Raw genomic sequence first — 25,164 nt, 5'->3', positions numbered from 1 at the left:
AAATAACACCTACCTGGCTGGGGAGCAGTGAGGGATCATTAATTAATATATGCAAGGAGTTCTGAGGTCCTTAACTAAGAGAAAGCTAAGAATCGTGAGTTCATTCTTTCCTTTATTTTTGCTCAATTTCTTTCTGGTTTAGATCTCAGCATACGAAGTTAAGTGTGTCAGGGCTTTTTTCAGCCTGTTGCTTTAACTCCTGTTGATGTCACTTTTCCTTTCAAGTGGAACTCGAAAACCAATAAGGTAAATTACACACGATCCTAGAATGAGGAACTAACAAAAACATCTCTTTAATTTTTCATCCAGAAAATATTCTCGTTTTACACTCTGCTTCTCTTACTTAAAGGAGCCATAAATCAGCGTGTTCCTTTGGTGTTTGCAGTCACCGGGAGAGATTTAGTGCTGCTGGCAGGGCCAGGGCTGAAATGGGCAGCAGCCGAGGGCAGGGAGCTGTGCAGAGCCACATTCCATCCCCACACACGTTTGCTTTGCTTGGCTGTTGTCCAGTTGGTTTTCGAGTCCCTCGCAAGCACGAGGGGAATTGGGTGGGCAGAGGGGGAACGTTTTTCATCCGGTGGTCACCTTGATTCGCTTTTATTCACCTTTATTCTCTCTGGAGGGAAAAGAGAGGGCGTCCAGGTGTTTCAGTATGCTGTGGCTCCATTCTTCACTCTGCTGCCAAGCAGCCGGAGCCTTCTGGAATGATTTCCAGGTCCCGTGATAGCCGTGAGACTTAGCTCCCTGACGTCCATGGGGTTTTGGGATGCACGCTGTTACCCCCGAGGTGCAGAAGGGTCAGATCCCTTCTGCGCCATGGTCACAGAGCTGCCTCTGCCTCTTCCCCTTTGTCAGGGTCGGTGCTCGCTGCCGCTCCTCTCCGTGCCTCCCCCGGCCCCTTGTGTCTGCAAGAATGGAGATGTGAGAGCTGCAAGAGAGAGCAGGTTCACCTGCGATCACCAAACTGACCCCTGGCCATCCTGGTGATGCTAAAAGCAGCCCTGTCCTTCGGACTGATGCCAGGAGAGGCATCAGGACTCGCTTGGCAAGCCCGTTAGCTCCCCAGGCATGGACAGCATCAGCTGTGGATTTGGTGCCCACCTTTCTGCTTTCCCTCTGCTCCTTTCAGGCAGAATCCAGCCCTGGAGAGCGCCTGCACGCTAACAGCTGCTCGTTTCTAGAGGGTATAGCTCTGAAGTGGCTTTGGCACTTGATCTCTCGTCACCATCAGACTCCTTTTCTCAGCAGCTCCAGGTCTAGCACAGCTCCTCACAGCAGCTCGCTGTATTTATTTATTCTCGTTGGGATCCTAGCTCCTCGTGCAGCTACCTGGGACTCCTGCTGTTGAGCTGGCTGCCTGGGGAGGTGGAGAGCTGCCAGCACGAGCTCCTCGGCTTCTCCAGGATTCCTCACTCCTGGGAAAGGGAAGGAAGGGCTGGGCTGTCCGAGGAGCCCAGGCCAGCCTTCCCTGGGGCTGCCTGTGCGTGCAGGTTGTCTGACTGTGCTGAGGCAAGCTTTGGGTTTCCACTTACAGTTTGCTTTTTATTTTCAAATGTACATGCAAAAAAAAAAAAAAAAAAAAAACAAACCAAAAAAAAAAAAACATCGGCACATCACAGCACAAGATCACAACGAAGAGAAGGGAGGGTTTCAGTGGGTGAAGCTGGCTCCAGCGTCCGGGAGAAACACCAATTTGCACAGAGTTCACCGTAACATTCTCTTAAAACTTAATCTAAACTGAGACCGTCTTTGTGCAAAAAGAACCGTACAGCTTCAGGAGTTTTTCAGTGTCATTTCTTACGGGTGGGTGACCACACAACAAAGGTGGAAGCCAACCAACTGCAGTAGCTGGGTCTAGAACTTGTCTTTGTGGGCAAACATACGTCAGAAACGTCTGTTTCTGCAAAAGGCTCCCCCTTCCCTCCTGAAAAGAAATGCCAGAGTGTCTGTAAACTATGTACACAGGCTGAGGGTGAGAGCAAAGGAGAGTCCAGCTACAGAATCCGGCACTGCAAACACAACGGGACGTGTCACATTCACACAGCTTTATTAAAGGTGAAGCAATGCTGGAGTGAGCTTTATAGGGCTGCGGTTCTGTTACACAGCACCTTTATGTCCTTTATGTTCTCTATAAGTAGTCTTGAGAAGGTGAAAAATTCCTGACAAGAAGCAAAATGCATCAGGACTGCGTCTCCTTTCATTCCCCAAAGCCAGGATTATATAGTTCCTGGGTATCTTCCTCCACAACCACAGACAACAATAATTAGCCTTTTTTTTTTTTTTTCCTTTTTTTTTTTTTTTCTTATTGGAGAGGATACACACCTTTACAATCAGACCGGCAAGCCTGTGGAGGCGCAGAAGTAAAACACCACATACAGAAACAGCAGCCAGCCAGGTTCTCAGGTTGCGTTCTTAGGCTCACAACCCTGGAGATCGAGATGCGAAAAGAAGTCGTCATTTCCTTCTGGAGCTGTCTGCCAGATAGTGTTCAAACAGATGTGGGAAGGTTGGGTCTGAAGGACCTTGTCCCTTCAGCTGGCATGCTCTTGGGGAAACCCGACCTTTCTAGGAATTCTGGCTGTCCTTCATAAATACAAAGAACCAAACCCCAGATTTGGGTCCTGGGTAGGAGACCGAAGGGTTTCCCTGTGGTAATAATTCAGGCTCCCAGTCTCTGCTCTCTCTTTCTTGCCCATTTTAGTTTTTGTGGCTGTTCACATCGGCACCCGTTGGCTTCTCGTAACTCTCGCCTGCCTCACGCAGGAGGGCATTGTGGTGAAAGAAATTGATTCTTTCATGAGAAAAAAATGGGAGAAAATGGATTTCTGCTTGCTATCCACAGCAGAGACACGCTTTTCTCTTGACTGAGTCCTGCTGTCACCGTCCTCAAAGCAACAACCAGATGTAGCCTGCTGGAGGTAAGTGAGATAATGCAACGCTATTTCTTTCTTGTCGGAGGGAAGCAGGGCGTTAGGATGCCTGAAAGAGGAGCCAGAGTGGGAAATCCTGCTATAGAGAAGGGGCTTTCTAGCAGGAATATTTTTAGAGTAAAACCATTTTGCTTTGCTGTTTTAAAAAGGAAACAAACAGAAGATAGTCTTTGTTCCGCCCATAAAGGGAGTAGAAGTGCCCCTTTAGAGAAAGAAAGACAGACGTAAAGGCAACAGAAAGCTCGCTGTGGATGTGTTACACTTCTCTTGGCATCCTTGAGCATGACAGAGCACGAGTACTCCCGTTTCTTGAAGCAGATACCCGAGCACAGCCGTTTCATTCCAGGGCCAGGCTGTCATGCATTTCTGAAATGTCAACCATTAAAAAACCGTACTGTGCCAACCCGTCGACAGCCACGAAGAGAATCTCTGAAGCAGCAGTGGCATCCCTTAGAGATGCCTCAGGACCTTGGCTTTTGCTGTTGAAAATTAACCTTGTCCCATAGGCTGGGAAATGAGGCAAAACAGCCCGGCGGGCAGCTCAGCTGCAACCAGGGCTTAAATAAACAGAGTTTGTGTGGGAAGGGCACCTGCTACTTCAGGGGGCCGCCCTGGTTAGCTTGGCCAGTCTTTGTTTGAAGGACATAACGCTCAAAAGCTTAAACACTGGACAAACTGCTAAAGGTACAGCTAAACAACATCATACCATTGATCTACTCGTGGCTAGAAAAAAGGGAGAGAGGCAATCCAAAGTCCTTCAGGCTGTGAAAGGTCCCCGTGGGTTGGTGCTCGTGTGTGGCGGCCCCAGCTGCCTCCTCCGCTGTGCAGTGCTCGAGGAATGTCTCTGACGGTCTCAGTCTGGTTTCTCCTCCCTCAAACCCACTTCTGAATTTGGAGCAGCATCCACCCGAGATCCTCGCGAAGAGCCAGGAGCTTTTCTATGGTCAGGAGGTGAAGTAGGAGCTCTGCATGGAGTAGAGTCGGTCGATGGGATTGCCCACGCGGGCCTGGAGGAGGTTGGCCTCAGCCGTGGACAGCAGGCAGTCTCCCAGGTGGCTGATGCTGTCGCTGTCCATGTCGTGGAAAACTCCTTCTGAGTCTGGAAGAGGAAAGAGAGGGAGATAAGTGGGGACGTGGCACGGGCACATTGTACAGGGGGAGCTGGTGTGTGGCTGCATCACAAAGATAAACCACCGTGAGCACGAGGGGACCCCACGCCAGGACCAGCACCGGGCACAGCTCTTTCCTCCCTCACCCAAATGTCTCTCCTTGGAGAGAAGACCCCAGGCTCACTCCCCAGACCCCAGCAGAGCTCAGCCCGAGGCTGTGGCCTCGCCAAACTTCCTCTGAGCTACGTCCAAGTCCCGTGGACCATTGGCAGGGTTGGATTCGTGGCTTGGGCAGCTTTGGTGCAGGGACACGGCTTCGGTGCAAGCTCCCCGGAGCTCTCCTACCGTAGGGGTGCAGATGGTCTCCTGGCAGCTGGGGCGGTGTGAGCCCTTGTCTGTACAAGTCTGTGCTGTAGCCGTTCTGATCCAGGGGCAGCAGCTGCTGCTGGGGGATGCGAGGATAGGGAACCATCAGCCCGTCCAGGCCGTGAACGCTTGCACCGTCTAAAGACACAAGCAGTGGGATGGGTTGGAGAAGGGGCGCGCAGCATGGGTACAAAAACATGACCCCAAGTGGAGTCAGCACTGCTCAGGGCATCCCTGCAACACGGATGTAAGGTTATAAACATCCACTCAAGGTTATAAAAAGGATCCTCTTCCCAGGAAGAGGACAGGCATGCTGCATCGTGAGTACCCCTGAGTCCCACCAAGCATTTCCCAGCACCATTCCACCGTTGGGGTCACTGACAACTTGCACACCAACTCAGCCACAACCTGCCTGCTCCCTGCTAATCCCCGTGTGCATTCCCTCTCCGATCTATTCGAGCTGATCCCCCCACCCCAGCCTGCAGCCCCCAGCGCTGTCGACGTGCCCCCCAGCTCCTCACCTTCGCTGTCGTCGTTGCTCTGCCTGCTGTTGCGGCCGGTCCCCCTCCCGCTCCCCAGGCGAGGGTTGCCCAGCTGGTCTTGCTCCTGCTGTTGCTGCTGCTGCTGCTGCTGCCTGCGAGCGATCTTCTTCATCTGCAAGGAGACCAAGACCCCAGATTTGAGGCTCTGAGCAGGGGGGAGAGGCAGCAGATGACTGCCACCTGCCTTTCGTCGCCACCGAGCATTGCCATGGTATATCCCTGCCAGGCTGCTCGGGGTGACTCCCCTGCAGTCACCATCCTCTGTACCCAGCCAAGACAAGCCCTATGAGCAGCGGGGCTGGCAGGAAAGGCTGTAGAATCTTTCTGGGAGATGCCACACACAATTTAAAAAGCAAAGGGCTTTGGTCTACTGCAAGGTCAGGTTCTGCTTTCACCCTGTGCATTCTGCACCACTGGAAAAGTTTTCCCTGCAACTTCTAGAGGGAAGAAGTGGGAAATCCTTCCAGTCTTCCCAATCTCACCGTGAGGGGGGAAAGTAGCATGTAGCAAAAGAATAATAAAAAAACAAAAAGGAGAACATTTAAGCTCTGCAAACGTCTATAGGTTTCTTACATTCCTCTCCAGGCTTTTGCTATTATTAGATCCCTGTTGCACAACGAGGTGGACCCGTGGTTTGGTCCCGTGTAGCTGTTCTGATCTGACCAATTTTCTCTTTTCCTGTTCTGTATTTCCTTTGAATTGGATCAGTGTGTGATATCCCAGACGTGTCGGGAACACAGCTGTGGGGCAGGGACCATTGCTCACCTTGGCTCTTTGGTTCTGGAACCAGACCTGCACCACCCGCACGGTCAGGCCCGTCTCAGCTGCCAGGGTCTCCCTCACCTGTCCGCAAAATGAAGGGAAGGAGAGCAGAATCAGAAATTAATTGCGCTTAAAAGGGTCCAGGCCTGCAACCGTGTAACGGCCCCGTCATACCTTCCTGCAAGGCTTGGAGGAAACCTCGAAGGAAGCCTTGAAGGCCCGCCGCTGCTGCGTGGTGAGGATGGTGCGCGGGCGCTTGGAGCGCTTGTGGTCTTTGCTCTCCTCACCGCCCTTGCCGTGCGAGTGGCTGCCGTCTTCGTCCTCACTTTTCACTGCAAAAGAAGGTCGGGAGCTGTGGCTCAGCAGAGAGCGGCCTTTCTAGGCCATCTCCCAGGGCAAGGATTCAGAGAAACGGTCAGTTTTGCTCCTCATGAGGATAAATTTGGGCCAGAAGCGCAGAATGAGGCCAGGAGAGCTCGCAGGCTGAGTTGTGGCTCAGAGGAACACAGTCAATAAGAGGTGGTGCTGAGGGACCAGCCTGGCCCCGCACCTTCCATCCCATAATGTCTTAAATCAGCCCAGCCAAACCTCTCCAGACACACCAAATAGATCGAGGTACCCCCTGGGCTGCCCCTCTGCCCTCACCGAGGGGACAAGGTGCCACAACCTCCACCCACCTCCTCCTCCTCTGGAGCCTCCCCTGGAGTTAATTAGGGACTGGCAGCAGAATGAAGAGCTCACAGGGATGAGCTCACCCCTTCCAAAAACCACCGTACCCTACAAACCCACCCTGCCTGCCCCGCTCCCCACCCTCGGTGCTGCTCCAGCCCCTCACCAGACTCAGTGGGAGCGGGGCTGATAGCGCTCAGCATCTCCTTCTCCTTCTCGTAGTCGCTGCGGCACAGCAGCTGCCCCTCCTTGAGCACAAACTCGTCTCCCCGCTGCAGGCGCCGCTCGCACTCGCAGCAGTAGAAGCAGTGGACGTGGTAGACGTTCTCCAGCACCCGCATGATGAGCTCGGACGGGGCGATCGCCTTCAGGCAGCTGCTGCACTTGGTCTGGAACAGCCTGCGGGGAAGGTCCTGGGGTTAGGCACTTGCACGGGGCTGCTGGGGCAGAATCACATAACCACAGAATATCCCTGGGGTGTGAGGGACCCCAAAAGCTCACCTAGATCCAAGCTTTTGGTGGGAAAAGGGAGCCTAGATGAGATTACCCAGCGCCCTGCCCAACCGCACCTTGAAATCCTCCAGTGATGGGGACTCCACCACACCCCTGGGGAGGTTCCTCCTGGGATTGTTCTCATTGTAAACCATTTCCTTCCTGCATTAAGATGAAATCTGCCATGGTACAGCTTGTACCCATGGCTCTTTGTCTTCTCCACGTGGCTCCTCGTGGAGAGAGAGCTGTCATCCACTTCGTAGCCACCTTTAAGTACCAGAACACCGTGATGAGGTCCCCCTGAGCCTGCTCTTCTCCAGGGTGAAAACACCCAGCTCCTTCCATCCCTGAGGGGCTCGGGAACCAAGGAAGGAAGCGGGTGTCCTTCTTGGGGGCTTCCTGACCACCTATAACCCCAGGGAGGAACGCAAACGTGCTTGGCCCATCAGGACAGAGCTGGGTGTCCCCTTTTCCTCTCCAGGGCTGTTGGCTGCCTGGCTTCACCAGGTTCATGGCAGATTTCACTGTGGACCCCCCCGGGACAGTCCCCAGGGCTTGGCAGAGCCTGGCGCGGGGAGTCCCACCGGGAGGTGTTTGTGCCCCACTCCATGTCCAGAGAGAGGAATAAACAACTGCGAGCGCCCCGCGCACCGAGCAGATGGTTCTGATGAAGTAATTTGGGATCTAAACAAATGTGAGCGGCGGTGGCTGCCGGCTGACAGCTTCTATTTAGCCACTTGACAAGAGAAAGTAATAAAATAGGGATTAATTAGGCTGTTGTTTAAACACACAGGATCTTCCCCACCAGCAGGGAACTCATAAACTGGGATTGAGAACAAGACTAGGTTAATCCTCCTGGCAAACTCTGTGGAGCAGGATGAAGAGGCTTACAGGGGTGGGCTCATCCCTTCCAAATACCACCATGGATTTGTGCTGTGCGGTGGCTTTCGGCTGCGGTGTCTGGGACATTCCAACTGGAATGGTGTGGGATTTCTCTCTCCTTTGTGTGAGTGCGTTTGTACGCATGTTCCTCGCCTTGCCTCTCCCTCTCCCTCTCTCCCTTTCCTCTTTGTCTTTCCGTAATTCACACTTGAAAAATAATAACTGAATTTGAGACGAATTGCGGGGAGTAAAGAGCAGCCTTTTAGCCATAACCTCAGTGTCTTACGGAAGGAGCAAGCTGGGAGCGTGTTCCGGGCACAAGCCCAGCCCAAATCTGGGCTGAATTCAAACCTGTCCCTTTCCTAACACCGACATCCTTCTGTAACAGCAGAAGTGAAATAGTAAAAAGAAAAAAAGAAAAAAGAAAAAAAAAAAAAAAAAAAAAAGGAAAAAAGGAAGGAAAAAAAAAAAAAAAAACACAACTCAACAAAAAACCAACCCAACCCATCAAGAGAGCCAATCTGCAGTCGTGGCTTTCTGGGACCGGTCAGGAACAAGTGACATGCGACCAACTATTCAGTTATTAATGTTCCTGGACTTCAAGCCCGGCTGGAGCGTAACGATCGTGTAGCTGGAGCCCTTGCCTGCTGCGTTCTCACCCAGGGGTTCCCACCTTGATCCTGCCCGCTGGCCGTGGCACCACAGGTGGAGGGCTCCAGGTGGAGGAGGATCTGCCCACGTCGCTGGCAGGGGCTCCAGAGGCTGACCACGTCCTCAGCCCCCATTTCCAACTTGAATCTGCCTTGAATCAGCGGCTAGACTGTCACGTCTTTGTTTTCTTGAGAGCCACTTATAATTTGTTATGCCAGTTGTGGGAAATCACACCGTTCTTTCAAAGTTCCTGTCCCTTATCCCGCAAACAACCAGTTTAGGAGCAAGCGTTGAATTTCAGAACTGCTGTCCCCAAAGAAAGCTCTGCCATGCCTCTTTGTATGCTGCTGTGTAGCTGAATCTGCAGCCACACATACAATCTGACTTTGAGACAAGCTGGCCCCATGCTCCCACCCGGTCCCGCTGAATTTTTCAGAGGTTTTCTCCTGTAGGGAGCCCAGGTTCAGCCCAAGAGCCCCAGATCCAGAGAGGGGATGTGGTAAGACCACAGGCCCATCAAACCAAAGCTTTGCTTCAACATCTTGGCCTGCCTCCAAGCAAGGAAGGGGAGAGTTTGGGAAGACACCGATGGAAAACTCTCTGTATGGATCCACGCTTGTGTTTCCTCAATTATTTGTACCCAGTTAGGTGCCCAGCACTCCTGGGGCCTTTCATATCTCCACCCTCAGTGACATTGCTGGTTGCTTGGGCAAAATGTCCAGAAAATTGCCCAGAAACAGCAAATAAAGGAAAGCTTTGAACCTGGGTGCAGTGGGATGTGTGGAGCAGAGCAAGGAGATGGAGGTACAGAAGTTGGGGCTGGGAAAGGAGACCCATTCCCCCACAAAGCAACAAACCCATTCCCCCCACCCCTGTTGGGACCAGGCAGTTAGCAAGCCTCATGTGAAGATCTTGTCATGTGCCAGATTTCCCCGAAAAGGTTTTTTTTTTTTTTTTTTGTGCAGCTACCAGGTGAGGGAAGTGCCGTTACTGCAGCGTAACTCAATAATGCTTTTGGCACTGCGAGGCTCGCACACTCCATCTCCCAGCTAAGCCCCGAAAACAAATCCACTCTGCTTTGTACTAATTGAAGAAAACATTCAGCAAGCAGCTCATAAACACGGTGTCAGCTCGCATTACACAAAATTAAAATTCTCAGCCCCTCCAACACCAGGAATTCCTAAAGAGGCTGGTTTTAATATTGCCTGAATCCGTTTAAGTCAAGGTAATATTGTTTAGGTTGCCATAGGAACAAAACACATCTCCGTGGCTGGCAGTGGGTTCCGAGGAGGCTGGGGAGGCTGAGCGGCAAACGCGGCTGCCCGACGTCTGGGAGCGGCTGCCTGGAGAAACCACGCCGAGGGATGGTCCAAAACCGAAGCGGGTTCCTGGGTTCGTAATGAAAAGCGCGTTGAGGAGCAGCAGCGACACGAGCAGGATGTCTGCGAGGAGAGGGAGCAGCAGCAGGAGCCCTTCCGAGGGCTCGTAGCTCGCTGCTGCCGCATCCCGTTTTCTGAGAGGACCCTTGTGCAGTCTCAGCCTCGCGGTCCGTGTGTCTGTGTTTGTCTTAAAATGCCCCTGCTGACCCCACTTTTTGGCTGGGTCTCCACATTCCCAGGTCCTCAACACCCACGTTTCCTCAAGAAGCAGTGTCTGATAAGATTTCTTACTGAAGCTGTGATAACGCTATCAATTTTTATTCCTGGGGATGTTCAGAAACCATCCAGCAAGCAGAGGCACGTGCCTGCACACAGCATTCACAGTATGCATACAGACACATGTCCCACATCCTTACCTGCTTGCCTCAGATTAATTTTACCTTTGCAAAAGATAAGATTGGATTTTCCTGCTGGGGAAAGGCTCACCTTGATGGAAAAACCATCTGGAGCTGGGAGGTGGATGGGTTTATAAGCCTGAATGTCTTTGGGGATTGCAAGCTGCATGGCTGCTCACAGGTCAGCATCGTGAGGGAGACTTGGGGCTCCAGGGACAGATTTTGGCAGCCAGTTCCTGAAGCTGGTGGATGCTGGATGCAAGAAGAGCAGTGTGGGGAGAAGAGCAGCGTGCAGCGACCACGCGATGTAGGGCATCGACCTGTACTGCTCTATGGCTCGGAGGCAGCGTGTCTGTCACCCAACAAGGGTGGAGATACAGCACATCTTAGGAGCTTTGCTGCCGGAGGCCAAATTCACCAGCTGCCAACGCTGTTTCTGCAGGGAGCTCTCGGAGACCAGCAGCAGGGCTGCGTGGCTGGCACAGCTGCAGAAAACCCCAAACGCTGCGTGCAGGAGCTCACGCAGCAGCTCACTGATTCACAGTCTGGAAGTCCCAGTGATGTTGCTCTACAGCTCCTTTCATGCCTGGGCACTTGAGCAATGCCCAGCACCTTTTTGAAGCCGAAATCTTGCTCAGCATCAGGAGTTATGCGATATGGAAAACAGTTTCTTTCCACTATTCATTTCCCTTGCTCGCCTGACACTTTCAAACGAGCGTCCTCACTCTTTATTTACCACTAATTTGCTTTTCTTTTAATAACAGAGACCGGCCAAACAGCTGGTCAGACCAGCACGTTGTTCATTTTCCCTTGGAAGTTCAGTAAAGTTTCTAAGCGTTGAGCCCAGGCACGAGGCATCACAGCAAAGCATCCTCTGCGTCCACCCCTGCATATTGCCAAGGAGCTGCAAACTGCTTTGGGGACTTCCCACCTCTTTTCAGACATTTCATGGACTGTGTTTATCAGATTCCAGTCCTGGTAAACCACCCCAGTGCCTGGCTGTCTGTTAATCCTCGCCGAGCATCCCCATTGCAGTGCAGGATGAGAGCCTCTGACCTGCAGCAGCAGCACAGGGGATGCTGACCCAGGCCTGGGAAGGGTAATTTGGAGCGCGTACGATTGCATCGCTGGGATTAAAAGGTGTTAATGAAGCAAGGAATAAGCTGGAAGGCCTGTGCTTCATGGAACTAGCTTATTTAGTTAGGGTTTAGTCAAAATGAAGCAGTCCAGGCTTAAGCAAGGTCTGTTTACTTAACACTGAGCTGCAAAATCCATTGTAGCTGGCTGAAATATTGAAGTGGAGCTTGCAAAGCCGCAGGCCAGATTTCGGGCTGGGGCTGGGGGCTAGGGGCGTGACGGGGATGGGGACACACAGGGGAAACAAGGAGGCAATGACAGCACAATATGTTCTTTCATTCCCTCCCGCACCAGCCACGTCCCCTGGCTCAGCCATACAGAGTGGCACCGGGGCACGGTGGGGAAAAAAATTCCTTGTGCTGAATCTCTGGCTTCTTGCAGCAACGTTTGGGGCAGAGAGAGGGGAAACTGGGGGACAACGAGCTGCCCTCGGCTACCTCCAAAGCTCTTTGTGGGCTAGGTGAGTAGATTTACCCCCAGAAGGGCACTTTGTGCACAGAATTGTGCAAGGCACACTCAAAGCTGACCCTCGCCATCCATCGCTGGGAACACAACTTGGAAGGATGAGGGCAACGCCACGACCACGGAGAATGGAAGGATTTGGGGATGTTGGTTATGAAAAGCAAGCAGTCCACAGCATCTCACAGGTGTGGTCTGGCTTGTCCTGACCCCGTGAGTGCACCCAGCATCCATCCAGGAGCCAAGAGGTGTGAGGAGCCCTGCTCCCGGGGCTTGGTTCTGTTCATGTCAGAGATGGAAACCGATGCTGGGAAAAGATCCGAACCAGAAGCAAAACAAAACAAAACAAAACAACAACAAAAAAAGCAAAACAACACCAAAGAGGTTCCCAAAGCCGGAGAGATTCATAAATATTAAAGTGACACGAGTGAAATGCTACTGAAAGATTTAATACTGTGCTGCTGCTCTGTCCCTCAAGGGGTTAACCCCCCCACTGCGAGGATATTACTGCCAGCACGGTGGCACCGAGCCATCACCATATAATCTGATGAACTCTTTTATTAAATTTCACAGGCCTGTCTTCTTTATTAAAATCTCCCAGAATTCATAGGGCGCCTGTCATATCACTGCTGAATGCTAACAAAAAATGCGTGTTTCTTCTTTTATTATTTTTTTTTTCTCCCCCCCCTCCGAGGACCGCCGGGGAGGGTTGTGTTGCGGTGGCTCTGCCAGGTGAAAGGGAGGTGGCAGGGGAAGGCGGTGGGAAAGGCGAAGGGAAACCTTCTCCCTCTGCACCCCATGGGTGCTCCCCGTGGGCACGGCTCGATGGCAAGGAAAACTGGTCCCAAAATTGAGTTTTGCCTGCAAAAGCCATCTCCATGCAGGCACCCCATGGTGGGAGGAGCGGGGTAGGACCACACTTTGAAAACAGGTCCAGAAGAGAGGGATGGCAGCGGGACCGTGCCTGGAGCTGCTGCCCCCTGCCCCTAACACCCTGCTGGACATCCGAGCTGCCCTGAGAGCGCCCTGCGAAGCTGGGGATGCTCTGGGTGATGTGTGCAGCAAATTTGGCAGCTCTCGAGCTTCTGTGATCACCCTCACCTCTACCATGCTGTGGCAAAAAGGTTCCTTCCCGGCTTGGATCCCATACCAAGCCATCCCTGAGCTGTGGGAAGGTGGGATGCACACCTGGGCTGCTCTGGCACTAGGCTTCAGCTTTGCTTTCGGGTCCTCTGGAGCACGCTTTAATGCTTTGTTTTTTTAAATACAGATCATGGGGGTCCCATCTTGGGCTGACCAGGGGCAGGCAGAGCAGGCTGTGGGATGCCCAGAGCTCGGGCGCAGCGTTTATTTTTCTGTAGCTCGTTGAAAGTTGCTGCTGCAGCTCGGAAGCTCTGGTGGGGCCTTGCACTCAGTGCATATTTTTATCACTTGGTGCATATTTTTATCACTTGGTGTGTATTTTTATCACTCGGTGATGTTCTGCCAGCTGCCTAAAGAACAGAGCAGAGCCTGATGCTGCTGCAGCGCAGAAGAGGTGAGCCCAGCCCCCTGCCTGCATGCCCAGGAAGGGGGGTGCTTTCCTCTCCCTTTGCAAACCAGCTCCTCTTCCAAGTGTAAAGCTTGACATTTGTACTCAGCCTGGCTCCTGCATCTCACTGAGCTCCGAGGAAGCTCCAAAAAACAGGCACCGCACCTCTGACGGATGCTGCAAAGCCCCGCACGGCGAGACACCCCCTCGAGGATGCTCCTCTCCCGTTCCCCTCTCTCCAGCCAACAAGACACGACCCGAGAGCTCGCCCAGGCTACGAGGGCTCGACGCCGGAGTTATCAATTCCTATTGATTTTGTCCTGCCTTATTGCGGGGCGGCGGGCAGCTCCATTAGTATGCCCGGCAGGAGAAGGGCTCCTGCGCTAGTAGCTAGGGGTGATATTACCCACCCCGATAGTATCCCGGCTCAATATCCTGTTTCTCCTTTTCTCATTTCCTGTTTGCAGGTCTGAATGCGAGCGTTGTCACAGCGCGAGGGGGGCTGGCAGGGGTGGGGGGAGACAGCAGGACAGTGTGTGCCGGGGAGGGGAGGGGGGGGCATTAACAGGGGGAGCTGGGGAAAGGGGGGGTGGGGGGGGGAGGCAGAAGGGCTGCCGACACTTTTATTACAGATTTAATAATGACAAAAGAACATCATTAAACATTCATTAGAATTATTTAATTAAATTTTACTTTGGAGGGGGAAGAGGGGAGAGAGAAAGAAAGAAGAAAAAAAAAAAAAAGAGAGAGAGATTAGATATGATGTAAAAAGCAATATTGATTGAGAAAAGAACAAGCTGGGGAGATGTGATTTAAATTAAACTCCGGGCTCTCTCCCTCTCCGTTTTAAGCAAGGAAGGGGCTGTGCAGCAGCAGGGGGGGAGGCTCGAAAGCCAGCAGCAGCACCAGGACACACGTCCCTGGCAGGGCCACCACGGGTGACACCGAGCTTCACCGGGCTGCCACCAGCAAAACGCCCCCGGTGCCATCGAGGGTGCTCGGATGTGACCGTGCCCTGTGGGGGTTTTTACACGTCCCACAAGATCCCTGCGTGGGTCAGGAGGAACGGAGATCCCCGCAGCGAGGGCACCAACACCCCCTGAAAGTCCTTTAAAGCAGGACTCGTTTTGGAAATGATGCAAATGCCCCCCCGGCATGACCGTGACCCCAAAATATTTCAGCACTGTGTTAAGGACGGAGGATGGAGAAGGTGAGAGTCTGCGAGCAGCCACCTTAGGAAAGGTTTTCGAAGGAAAATTGCCTTAATGAGTGGTCTGTGAGAGAGAGCACACCAAGCCAGTGTGGTCAGCTTCTGACCCCCTCTGTGGGGATGCCCTTAAGCAGCAGATGTGAGTTGAACAGAGTGCAGCTCGTATCAGGCACCTAAAAGAGATTTTTTAAACAGCAAAAGCTGTCCCGTAACAGGAACCCAGCCTTTAGCCTGAGGGAGATTTCCCCCAGCCTGTGATACGGGGTAAGAAGGAAGAGAAGGGAAGTTCAAAGTGGTGGGAAAAAAAGAGTAAGAAGAGGTTAAAGTGGTGCATTGATTTTACAGGAATTGGGAAAAAGGCTCAGGATGGGGCTTCTGCAGGGCTGATCACGGCTGTATCAGGGGAATCCCAGCAATGTGGGAATAGGCAGAGGTGCGGAGCTGCCACCGAGGTAGTTAGGGTAAGCTGCAATTAGCCACATGGAAGCCTAATTGTTAAAGGGGGCGAGGGAAAGGAAGGTGGAAGCACTCGACGGCTCTGGGTTGTAATTTGCTTTGGGAAGCCACGAGGAAAGCAGGGGCCATGAGGAAAGAAGGGGGCACAAGGAAAGAAGGGGCCACAAGGAAAGAGGAAGGAAAGAGAGGATGAAGAAATGGGATGAAGGATTGCAAGCGCTGCCCTTCCAGTGCTAGCCAGGCTTGGAAGTGAGACAACAAAGACCATGGAAATGTGGGGACGGTAGCAGAGGGAAGGGAAGGGAAGGGAAGGGAAGGGAAGGGAAGGGAAGGGAAGGGAAGGGAAGGGAAGGGAAGGGAAGGGAAGGGAAGGGAAGGGAAGGGAAGGGAAGGGAAGGGAAGGGAAGGGAAGGGAAGGGAAGGGAAGGGAAGGGAAGGGAAGGGAAGGGAAGGGAAGGGAAGGGAAGGGAAGGGAAGGGAAGGGAAGGGAAGGGAAGGGAAGGGAAGGGAAGGGGATATTTCAGTTGAAGGGACCTACAAAGACCACCAAGTCCAACTGCCCAAGCACTTCAGGGCTAACCACAAGCAACCTTTCCATAAGTCACCTTCCCTTCAGCCCTTGCAGTCTCACCAGCCGTGGGCTCTGCACCTTGGTGCAAAACTTTCACCTGCTCACACGTCCTCCCCAAACTGCCACCGATCCCCTTGCCACTCTCTCCACCACTTCTGGAAGCACTAATCCCAGAGAAATCGCTAATCCTGGAAGCACCGAGGACCCAAAGCATTTGCAAGCACTTGATTGTTAATTTACATCTGTATTCTCTGCTGCAGGGGGCTGTCACCTTGACCCGTGGTAGTTTACTTTGATTTCCAAGTCCTTTGGGGGTTCATATTTTCCTTTTCCTCATCAGGCACAAGAGAAAGCAAAAGATTTTAGAGGCAAGCCTGGCTGCTATCGGACCGTGGTAAGAAAGCTGTGCCCACTCACGGCGTGGAATTTGGTGACGTGGGTCTAAGGGAGGCTCAAAGCCACGGGACACAAGGCAAGGAAGGAAAATTCAGGCCAAAAGAGAGAGAAATCTATCAGAGTAAATTACATTTAATTAAACCAGAAAAATAATGTGCGGCGCAAGGAAAAAAAAAATAAAAAAATCTCTTCCTTCCCTATGTATTCCCCCATTAGAAAAACAATCCAACAGCGATGGGGAACAGACAGCACGTGGTGGCTGGTTTCTTAATCATGCTCAAGGCGCATCTGCATATTTCTTTCATTTTGCGGTGATTATAGAGTTAGTGTTTAATTTCCTGGGCCCTGTGAACAAACCAAGGCGAGGAACAGTGAGAACTGGGGTAGGAATAGCTTTGTGTAATTAACGTCATTAATCATGATGCTCGCGGTGGGAGACGGGGCTCAGCCACCCACCCGACGAGGAGAGAGGGAAGGCTTGGGACGGGGAAAAGATCGCGGCGAGCCCATGGCTTGGCCGTGCCCTAAGCTTTGGGGAGCTGCTTTACTCCACATAAACCATGGATGTAAGGCTGCAAATTGTGTGTCTGGCTCCTTCCCAGCTTCTTCCCAGTTTCTTCCCATCTCCTTCCATCCCAGCTCCTTTCCAGTTCCTTCCCAGCTCCTTCCATCACAGTTCCTTCCATCCCAGCTCCTTCCATCACAGCTCCTTCCATCACAGCTCCTTCCCAGCTCTTTCCCATCTCCTTCCATCCCAGCTCCTTCCATCCCATCTCCTTCCACCCCCTCTCCTTCCATCCCAGCTCCACCCTTGCTGCAGACCCCAAGCACTGGCACAATCGGGACAGTGGCAACCACCCGTGACCATCACGGGCTGCTTGGGAGCAGAAAGGGGGCTTGAAACATCAGGTGCACCTCGCATCACCCTCTCTCCCTGCCCAGGGGGGCTGGAAGGAGCTGTGGGACGTTCCCTTTCCTCCTCCTTCATCTCCCGTTGTCCTCACGGAGGCACCCGCAGGGTCCGCTCGCTGGGCGTGCGGCCCCCATTCATCACTGCCTTGTCGCGGGGCTCATTATCTCGTTTATTTGCTCACTTCTCGGAGCGCTGTCACTTCTCGTTACCTGCCCCATGGGCGGCAGGGGCCAGGAGGAGACACGGGGGGACCCCGATGGAGAAGCTGGATGTGGCCGAGCAGGGCTGATGTCCTCACCCGCAGCCTTTGGGGGAAAATCAGCACCTTTGGGAGCTTCAACGCTCCGCAAAGCAGAGCTGGGCCAAGCAGGGGGCAGCCAGAAGCCCTTTCCCGAGAGCAGCGCCTGTCAGCAGCTCTTGCAATCCATCACGTTTTGTCCTTGAGTCCCCGCTTGTCAGGTTCTGGCATTTCAGGCGCATCTCAAGCATCATTTTTGAAATTCCTCGGGCCTAGGAAGCGCGCTGATAATTTCGGAGCTGGCTGTAACCAAACGTCCCGAACAGGGCAAAGTTTTTTATGCTCAAAAGCCAAAAAAAAAAAAAAAAAAAAAGAGCCCGTCACAAGCAAAAATCCCAAATCCTTCTGCTTTCAACACCAATTTCATCATTTTTAGGGCCTGACTCCCGCGCCTGGAATGTGTGCGGTTTGCAGACAGCGCCTGGGCTCATTCTGCTCTCAAAGCCCTGTCCCGGCGTCTGCCCTCCAGGGGATCCGTGCCCGGGGGGAGCCCTCCCGCAGGGCTTTAAGCATGACCCAGACCGCTCAGCAGAGCTCCCTCTGGGTCCCCTCTGCCCCCCCTTAGCTTGCCAGCCTGGATTTGCAGCCTGGGTCCCCCCCCCGCGAAGGAACAAGGCAGCTCGCTGCCACCTTTGCCTCCCCATCTCCCATTTCTCACCTCCAACCCCAGCTCCTGGACTTCTCCCAACCTGCTCCACCCGGAAAATCAGCCCAAATCAGGTCGGTGCTGGATGCCAGTATGGGTACTGGACACCAGTATGGGTGCTGGATGCCACCCTGCGCTACGGGACACAGCAGGATGCCGCCGGGTGTCCCGGCAGTGCACCTCCATCACTATTTTGGAGGTGTGCACCCAGCCTGCTGCTCTCAGACTGGTTTTTGCAAGGCTCCCTGCCTCTGACCATCCCTACCTGCTGCTCAGGGGTGCCTGAGGCTTCAAAAGGCGAAGCAAGCTGCTGCTGCTCTTGGTTCAGGATCTGACCGAGCAGGGAAAAAAAAAACACCACTTTTTGGCTGTGGATATGATCTCCGAGCGCAGCAATAGGTGGGGAGGAGGCTGCTTAAGGTGGGCTCGAGGTCAGCTTGGGCTCTGCGTGATGCCCGGCCAAGAAGCTAACAACCCAAAGGCACCCGTGGAGGGCTGACGGACGGATTGTGCCGCTCGCCCCCTCCTCATCCCTTAGCATCCAGCCGGAGAAGCCGCGGGGATTCACGCAAAAACGGGGAGCACGAGGGCACACGGAGCCCGCGCTCGATCACGTGGCGGCAGCGCGGCGATGGGGAGCCGGCGAGCCAGGTTCGAGCCGAGTTCACCCCGTATCTCCAGCAAGGACGAGCGAAATCATCTCCACATGGGCAAGAGGAGAGCGCGGAGGAGAGGGGGACGGCTGCCAGCGCGCGGCCGCGGTTCAGATCCCTCCCGACAGCTCCCCGGCAGCCCCCGCGTTGCCTGTCATTCCACAAAACAAACTTCAAAGTAAACAAGGCGCCCGGGACGGGGCCGCTGCAGCCACTCTATCATCCTTCAGGAGTATTTTCCTTCCTCCCCCCTCCGTCCCGGCCCGAGCCGTTGCTGTTTGATAGCATTTACGCGAGCTGCCCGGAGCGGGATTTACAGGGCAGGTGCCTGAGCAAAGCGCAGGAGAGCTGGCGGGGCCCCAGGCGAGAGGGGAAGAGGAAAGCTTCCCAAAAGCCTTCAGATTGTGGTTTTATATGATAGGGACTGCAGAACAACATCCATCTTCGGGCTTAACATTTCATCTCTAGATCAACAGCCCGTTCCTTCCCCCACGTTCAGCTGCAGCTGCTGGCTTATCTCGCCATTAAAGCATTTTCCTCTTATTGCGCAGCTCGCATGAGGGGGAATAAATGCCAGATGGGTCTCCCCTCCAGGTCACCCTGCTGCAGCCACGGTCTGCGCCGCGGCCCCGGGGCGACGCTGGGTCCTGCAGCTTGGGATTAATCGCTGGCCAAACCCGGGAACTTTTTGGAGAGTCAAGGCCAAGAATGCGGACTCTGGGGGGAGCGGATTTCCAAACAGCAGGACTGAGAGTTTGCCTCCCTGGAAATTCCCATGCTGGGAGCACAAAGGTGCTGAGCAGACGCCGTCGGAAGCGCCCGGAGGACCGACTTTCAGGGCTTGCAGACCCTAAAAGTGTCTTTGCAAATCGGGCTGAGGTCCTTCGAGCGCTGCAGCGAGGTGGAGCAGACCGGGTCCAGCACCGAGCAGCGGCAGCGTGGTCAAATTCAGTGCAGGGCGAGGGGAAATGGCACGGCCACGCTGTCCTGAGGACGCACAGCCTCCCTTTTTGGCCAAAAGCAGCGTGGAGGCTGGGGTCTCCACGATACCCCATGGAAACCCCATCACAAATCAGGCACCCAGCTCCTCGGAGGGACGAGGGGCTCTGCGCAGACGGGTTTTGCCAACACATTTGTGTCTGATTACGCACAACCACAGCCACCAAACCCCCTCCAGCCACCAGCTCCTCCTAGCCAAAGCAGAGACCTGGCGGAGGCCCATCCTGCTCAGATCCAAGCAGCCCTTGGTGCTCACCCTTTTTGTGGCTGAAGGGTGAGGGAGAAGCCTCCTCGTGCCTGCCCGGCTCTCCCAGCCACCCCGGGGAAGCGGGCAAGCCCCGGTGTTTTTATTGCCATCCCCATCGCTGCCAAGCGCCTGCGTCACTGGCGGGGAGGAGGCTGCGCTCTCTGATGAAGCACGGAGGAGATAAGATCAGGCCGGTCAGAAAAGCCTTTAGAGGACGCTGCCAAACTCCAGCAACCCTGCAATGCCGTGGAGTGTCCGTGTGGCCTGCCACCACCTCCCCGGCCAACACCAAACACCCCAAAATTACGCCCATGTTCACATCTTTGAGTTTTGCAGACAAGGCTGAGCTGGGGATAAACACGGTTTTCTTGGAAATATGTGCGAAACGGAGGCCCTGACTCGCTAACTGCATCGATGCCACCCTGCCCGCAGCCCCGTTTTTCTCATTTCTGCTTCCACACTCTCATGACAAAGCACGACCTCCACCATCCCACTCTAGCTTTTACCCCTGCTGACGAAATCAAGCTAAAAAAACAGATTTATATATTTTTTTTCCAAATAATCCCACACGCAGCACTGGCTGTGTTTTATCCAATGCACAGGGCAGAGCCCAGCAGTAGAGGGAAGCCACAGGTTAATGTTGGGGTGCCTGCTTCCATGCTGCACCTCCAGATTCGCGCTTTAACACCTCGTTTGATCCACACCATTAAAACGAAACAACAAGCAGAGAAAGGCAGCAGTCCTTCTACTCTCGGAAGCCCTGGCAAGTTGTTCCAAAAGGAGAACTTGGTGGTGGCCTCCCTGCAACAAGCCCAGCAACAGCAAAAAAAAACAGCACAGCCCCATGGCGCATCCTTTGGGACGGGCAACTCTGCACCAAGGAGTGGGGTCCAGTTCCTGCCCCATCACCAGGACGCAAAGCATCCAGCTGGGACCGTGTGTCTCCGAGGCTCAGCCTCCCTCCTTCCATCCCAGCAGCCGAGAAGAGCATTTGATCCCGATATCGTGGCGGAAAATCAAGACAGCCAGCACGCCTCCGTGCCCCTGCTCACCTCACCTGCTGCTCGCCACCCTGCGTGCCACCGGTGGCCACGCTTCCAGGACCCCACTTTGCACCACCTCCCTCCCTGCCTGGACACGGTCAGCACCGAGCCCGACCCCCCCCAAAAAAAATCACTTACTTCTCGTAGTCGTGCTTGCAGTAGAGCTGCCGGTTGCGGCAGTAGCAGGTGCCGGAGAGGGGCTGCAGGCAGACGGCGCATTTCACGCAGCCTTCGTGCCAGGAGCGCTCGTTGACGCGCAGGAGGAAGCGGTCGGAGATGGGGGTGTCGCAGCCGGCGCACACCTCCCGCATCTTGGGGTCGGAACCTGGGCAGTGGGGAGAAGGCGGCGTGAGAAGGAGCTGGGCTCTGCCCCGGGGCGCATGTTCCGTGCAGGGGGTGTCTGGCTTTTGGGAAGGGGCGACGCTAAGCCTCGCACAACTGTTTGCTTGCACGATTACCTACTGGTTTGGGTGTTGTATTTTTTTTTTTTTAAAAAAAAACACCACGTGGTGTTGGTGTCAGCGGCTGAGCACGCACAGGAGGGCGAGAAGGGAGGCTCGGCATGGAGCTCAGCCTTGAAAATGAAGGCAGAAGTTGGCCCTGTGAAAGCAGCAGCAAAGCTGCTCCTGCGAAAGCAGAGGAAAGGGTTTCTGAGCGGTGACTTCCAGGGGAATCGTGCTCCTGGCATCGCACGAGCTGGATGTGGGGAACACGCACAATGGAACCGGGGAGCCAACGTGGAGCAGATCCACGCAGGAGGTGGTGGGGCTGCAAACCTTGACCCAGGCCAACGCACAGCCCCGGGGGTGAATTTTGCCCACTTTCACCCCACGCTCGGTGCTGAGCTGCTTAAAAGAGGAAAGGCTGCAGAGATTTGGGATATATATATATTTTTTTCCCCTCAGCGTTATCAACATGCAAATCTATGGCTGCTCTTCAAAGGCTTCGTCATGATAGCTTCAAGGTAGAGGAGTGAGCAATAAATGCGCTATCTGCCGCGCTGGATCTGGGCTGCAGGCTGAGCCAGGCAGAGACGCCCCCTCCGATGCGCACAGCCTCCACGGTGCCAAGCTCCTTGGCTTTTACGAGTGTTTATCGCCATCCTCTCCCTCCCCAGCCTGGGAACACCTGCCCCAGCAGGGCTGGAGGGGGACGGTGGCTTCACGGGGATGAAGATGCCGAGGGGAAACAAGGTCTAGGAGGAGCGGGGGGCTCGGAGGGCTCGAGCCCTTGGCGAGCAGCAGGACCAGATGCAGGTCACTGCTCCGGGGCGAGGAGTGGAGAGGGGTTGTGCTGGCCAAAGAGGGATTTGCACCAAAACTGGGCTGGGACACACGGAGGAGCCCTGACCCAGCCCCTCGGCAGCTGGCTTTCCAGCTTCGTGGGCATCGGCGAGCTGGAATTTTGTGCCCCAGGTGCAGAGGGGGCATGGAGCAGGCAGGGCTGCTGCAGGGACAAAATGCAGGTGGGCAGAAAGTGTCTGCATGCAGGAAGCTTTCCGAGCGCTCGCTCTGCCCAAGTTTAGCTGCAGCCAGAGACGGAGAAGCCACAATGTCCTGAAATCATCTGAAACCGCAGCAAATGTGAGGGTGGCTCTGGGAAGTTTGGGTAAAGGCAGGTGATCCCCTTTGCATTTTGGGCACTGCTGCCATTATACCAAGGCAGGAGGAAATGTCAGCAGGGAGTGAATTTGAGGAATTTGGGTTTGCTACACTCACAAGGACCTCCAAAAATGGGGGTGTGGAGGGCAACAGCAGCTTCTGCCACGTTTCCTGGGGTCCTGCACCACTGGCATCCCATCCCAGCTGACTTCAGCTGCTTGCCCAAGCCCCTCACGGCTCCTGGGCTCAGCACAGCTTCTTAATCGAGTGCTGGGGCTTGGAAACGGGACAGCAGCTCCTGTGGGAGGGGGACAGACCCTGAAAGCTTGTGCTTCTTGCAGCCACCCTGAACGGCTGGGGACAGAGCCGGTGTCGGGGCTCTTGGTGCTGCAGCGAGCCCAAAATGCGTTCCTCAAGGGCAGAGGCACGGATCTGTCCTCGCTGCAGCCCCTGGAAATGGGGATTTGAGCTCAGGAAGGTGACAAATGAAATGTGTGCCGTGCTGGAGCAGCAGCACAACGGCACCGGGGCCGTGAGGAGGGCTGTGATGGCGCAGCACCGGCACAGTGGGACCGTGGGTGCTCATCAAACCTCCGTCCAGGTCCCCCTTTTTCCTCTGCTAGCAACTCCTGCAGTCAAACATTTCCACCCTTCTTGCATCCCAAGGGGCCAAACCGCCAGTGGGTTACGGTCTGTGGCCGACAACCCCGAACTCCTCTTTAATTTGGGGGGAAAAAGCAGGGAATCGTTTCACGCCGAATTAGCCCAGGGCGGATATTTAAACAGCCGGGGAGCGTTTCATAGCAAAGGGGGGAGCGCTGTGAAAGGGAGAGGGAGAAAACTTGGGAGTGGAGGGGGTGGGCAAGGAGGCTGCTGGGGGGAGGAAGGGTCGGGATGCAGGGGCAGGGACAGCAGCGCAGCTCTGCCAGGCTGTGATTCCCACCAGAGCCTCGCTCGGTGCAAAGACACGAAGGTGAACGATGCCCTTAGCACAAGGCGAGCGGTGTCGAGCTCGGGGGGCAGAGGGGATGTGAAAAGTCCCGGGAGAACGCCGGCTGCCTCCATTCCCCGGCGGGAACCGAAAGCAGAGGAGGTTCTGCCCTTTTCTGCCCCAAAGACCTCAGCTTTTTCCGAGCAGCTGTAGAAATGCAACAGTTTGGCCCAGCCGCTGATGCTAACGAAGAGCAATTTCCACCCACCCTGCCGCAGCTCTGCGAGATGGGGCGAAGGCATCGGCGTGCCCGGGGGGGCAGCTCTCGGGTGCCTCGGTCTAAATCGTGTCCCTCCCGGCCAGGCCTTTCTGGGGTGGCCGGATCCGGCCTCGCTCCGTTGGGGAGCGGCGAACCCCATGCGGGGTGCGGGTGCGCAGCTGGGTTGTGCGTAAAATCAGCGAGGAAATGGGGGGGAGAGGGGCTCGGAGGAGGCGAAAGGGCTTTTTTGGGGTCAGGGCAGGTAAGGAAAGGTCGGATGCTGGGGCTGTCCCCGTCCATCCCGCGCTCGGTGCCTCGCTGGAGTCACCGAACGCCCTAAGGACAGCAGCAGCCCCCCGGAGCTGTTTTGGGGTCGCAGGGGAAGGGGGTCGGGGGGGACATTTCGCAGCTTTCCCGGGGCTTGGGCTGTCTCCAAAGCATCAAACCGCAAAACCGGGCTGAGCCGGGGGCCGCTCCCGTTCCCTGCGCACCGGCACCGGAGCCGGTAGGGACGGAGGAGTGGGGACAGCGGGAGGGGGGGGCACGGGACGGGACGGGACGGGACGGGACGGGACGGGACGGGAGGGTCGGGGTCGGGCTCTGCTCGTTCCCCGCCGCCCCCGGCACTCACCGAAGCCCAGAACCGGCGTCGCCTGCTGCAGGCAGGACGGAGCCTCCTCCGTCTTCATCCCGGCGGCTGCGGGCGGAGAGCAGCGTTAGGACCGGCCGGGGGGGACCGAGCCCAAAGCCCCCACCCAGCTCTGGGTGGGTTCCGTCGGCCCCCGGCGTTCTCCGCGTCCCGGTAAACGAACGGCAACGAAATCCCGGCGACGGCGGCGCGCACCCGCCCCGGTCCTCCCGGTCCCGTTGGGGCAAGCCCCGACCTTGCCCCCGGGATCCCCGGGAGCCTCCCCGCCCGCTCCGGTTCCCGGCGATGCCGCGGCGGGGGTCGCTCCCCCCCCATCCCCAGCTCCGCGTCCGTGAGACCCGACGGGACCCCCCCCCAGACCCGCGGGCCGGCTCCCGGTGCCCGGTTCCCGGTGTCCGGTGTCCGGTGCCCGGTTCCCGGTTCCCGGTGCTGGGCTCTCCGCGCCCGGACGGGGCGCACCGGGAGCGCGTCCCCAGGGTTGCCGTCAACCGGGTACCGGCTCCCCGCGACCCCCCCCCCGTGCTCGGCACCTACCGGGGCACCGGAGGCACCGGCACCGGTACCGGCACCGGCGCTTTTCGGGGAGCGGAGCGGGGCGCGAGTGTGCGCGGGGCAGAGCGCGCAGCCCCCGCTCGTGTCCGCGCCCGTGCCCGTGAGCGCCGCCGCCCCCCGCCTCCCCCGGGAGCGCGCCTGAGCCGGGAGCGCGTCGGGGGCCCCATCCCGCCGGGCCCCCCGAGCTGGAGCCCGCTGCGCGCAGAGCCCCGTCGGCGACTGTCGCGATAGAGGCGGCGCTCCCCGCTGGCGCCGAGGTGGGGGTTCCGTGGGAATAGGGCCGTCGTGGGGCTCCGCGCAGCCGGGCGCGTTAAGCCGCCGCTTTACCGCTCCCCGAAGGGCTGCCGGTTCTGTCGCGACAGCCTTGTCGCCGACAGGGAAGGCGGCGGCGCGTCCTCCCGCCGTCGGGGCGGTCGCGGTGCCCGGGCTCGGTCCG

The 25,164-nt window shown here is 55.7% G+C and overlaps 1 protein-coding gene across 2 annotated transcripts; it reads right to left on the bottom strand.

The window, feature by feature from the left end:
• Positions 1–169: 169 nt before the first annotated feature.
• LOC311425721 (LIM homeobox transcription factor 1-alpha-like) lies at positions 170–25,109 on the bottom strand. 2 transcript variants are annotated; one of them, XM_084501684.1, is made up of 9 exons: positions 25,056–25,109; positions 24,159–24,224; positions 20,875–21,061; positions 6,545–6,777; positions 5,884–6,041; positions 5,713–5,790; positions 4,927–5,059; positions 4,385–4,543; positions 170–4,029 (listed from the first exon to the last, which is right to left on the bottom strand). In XM_084501684.1, exons 2-9 carry the CDS (start codon positions 24,214–24,216, stop codon positions 3,875–3,877), a joined length of 1,161 nt encoding a protein of 386 aa, XP_084357810.1. In that variant the 5' UTR covers positions 24,217–24,224; positions 25,056–25,109; the 3' UTR covers positions 170–3,874. The 2 variants fall into 2 exon arrangements, with proteins under 2 accessions (XP_084357810.1, XP_084357809.1); XM_084501683.1 differs by lacking the exon at positions 25,056–25,109 and adding an exon at positions 24,711–24,800.
• Between the last annotated feature and the right edge of the window lie 55 nt (positions 25,110–25,164).

This window comes from Aythya ferina (assembly GCF_964211825.1).
Source record: "Aythya ferina genome assembly, chromosome: 33".
NCBI classification, from domain to species: Eukaryota; Metazoa; Chordata; class Aves; order Anseriformes; family Anatidae; genus Aythya; species Aythya ferina.
The sequence above is the reverse complement of the archived record's forward strand: the minus strand, read 5'-3'. Positions and strand labels throughout refer to the sequence as shown.